General features: G+C 43.7%; 1 protein-coding gene across 1 annotated transcript; it reads left to right on the top strand.

The window, feature by feature from the left end:
* Positions 1-140: 140 nt before the first annotated feature.
* Pmar_PMAR022478 (hypothetical protein) lies at positions 141-646 on the top strand (the record flags this gene model as incomplete). The annotated part of the gene is made up of 3 exons (XM_002777430.1): positions 141-311; positions 355-414; positions 563-646. Coding segments are annotated over 3 exons (315 nt in total), but the record flags the coding sequence as incomplete, so codon positions are not given.
* Positions 647-1,240: the final 594 nt, after the last annotated feature.

The raw sequence follows: 1,240 nt of genomic DNA, 5'->3' as shown, positions 1-1,240 counted from the left end.
GGCCTTTTGGGTTTGATAACAATGGAGGAAATGTTACTAACGTGATGACATTTATATATTGGAAATTGGAAAATTCAAAAAGAGTTTCTCCCGGGAACATTATAGGTTCCTGGATGATCACCTGTGTATGAGTAGAGATTATGTATCACATCAGGATTGCTCAATTTCAGGCTGAAGATTGCCTAGGTGCATTCGGTGGTACTACACCGGAGCTTGTGGTGGTAGCCTCCAAGGCATGGCAGTTGGAAGATCCAGATGTCGTTAAGAAACATCTTTCTGGTTTGCTCAGTGATGGAGCGCCTGTGCTTAGCGTAGGGTTGCCTTTCTTAGGCCGACTGAATGTAGTTGTTTTAGATTCAAAACGGCATTGGAGCTGTTGATGCGTTATCGGTCGTGAGCAAAAATATCTTCCAGGTGAGTGACGTATCTTACCGTTTCAAAGTGAGAGGAAAAGATACTCATAATCGATCAATTCGCCCAGGAAGATATCGGATGGTCATTGAACTTCAGATATCATTGGGCTTGTTGTTTTTCAGATTTTACTTTAACAATCTTGTTTCAGGCGGTTACTAACATTGGTTGCAACCTACCCCGTCCTGGCGTGTTGGAGGTCAACGTCTTACCTGGCACTGAGGCGTGGATGAAGGTGGGTTGGTCTCTGGTGGTACTACAGCGTCACATTGATCGGCTGTGAAATGAATATCTCCTGTGCTGAATTAACGGCTGGGCATAAGCGTATTTGAGAGTGCGAGAAGGTGTTTCTGATGAGCTAGAAGTTGCTGGGAAATTTTAATTGAATTATACAACTTACACACAACATCATCCAAGTTGGATTTGCTCTGGAAGTGCTGAAGTTGATTATAAGTAGTGGTAAAATCAATCAGATGAGTTTTCGAGGGATCAGATAGGCTACTGTGATGATCGTCCTCTACCGTATGAGTGGCGTTTATGGTTTATGTTAGCTTATCCCCCCGAAGAGTGTCTCGGAGCACGCAGAAGACAATCTCCCTCGATTACTATCGGCGTGTTTCAAGGACGCCCAGGTTCCCTGCAATGTGTCAGATGCTGTTGATGATGATGAAGCTCAGCAGATGGTAGGTCTATAACGAACTAGAGACTGGGGTATTATGTCTTCTTGATGAAGGGGTGGAGCTCGCTTAGTCCGCATCTACTGATCGGATCAATGGTTTCGATATATTTTCATTGGTAGAAAATTTTGCCGTAAAAAGTCTTCGATTTC

The sequence above is a fragment of the Perkinsus marinus genome (assembly GCF_000006405.1).
Source record: "Perkinsus marinus ATCC 50983 genomic scaffold scf_1104296951798, whole genome shotgun sequence".
NCBI lineage: Eukaryota > Perkinsozoa > Perkinsida > Perkinsidae > Perkinsus > Perkinsus marinus.
The sequence above is the reverse complement of the archived record's forward strand: the minus strand, read 5'-3'. Positions and strand labels throughout refer to the sequence as shown.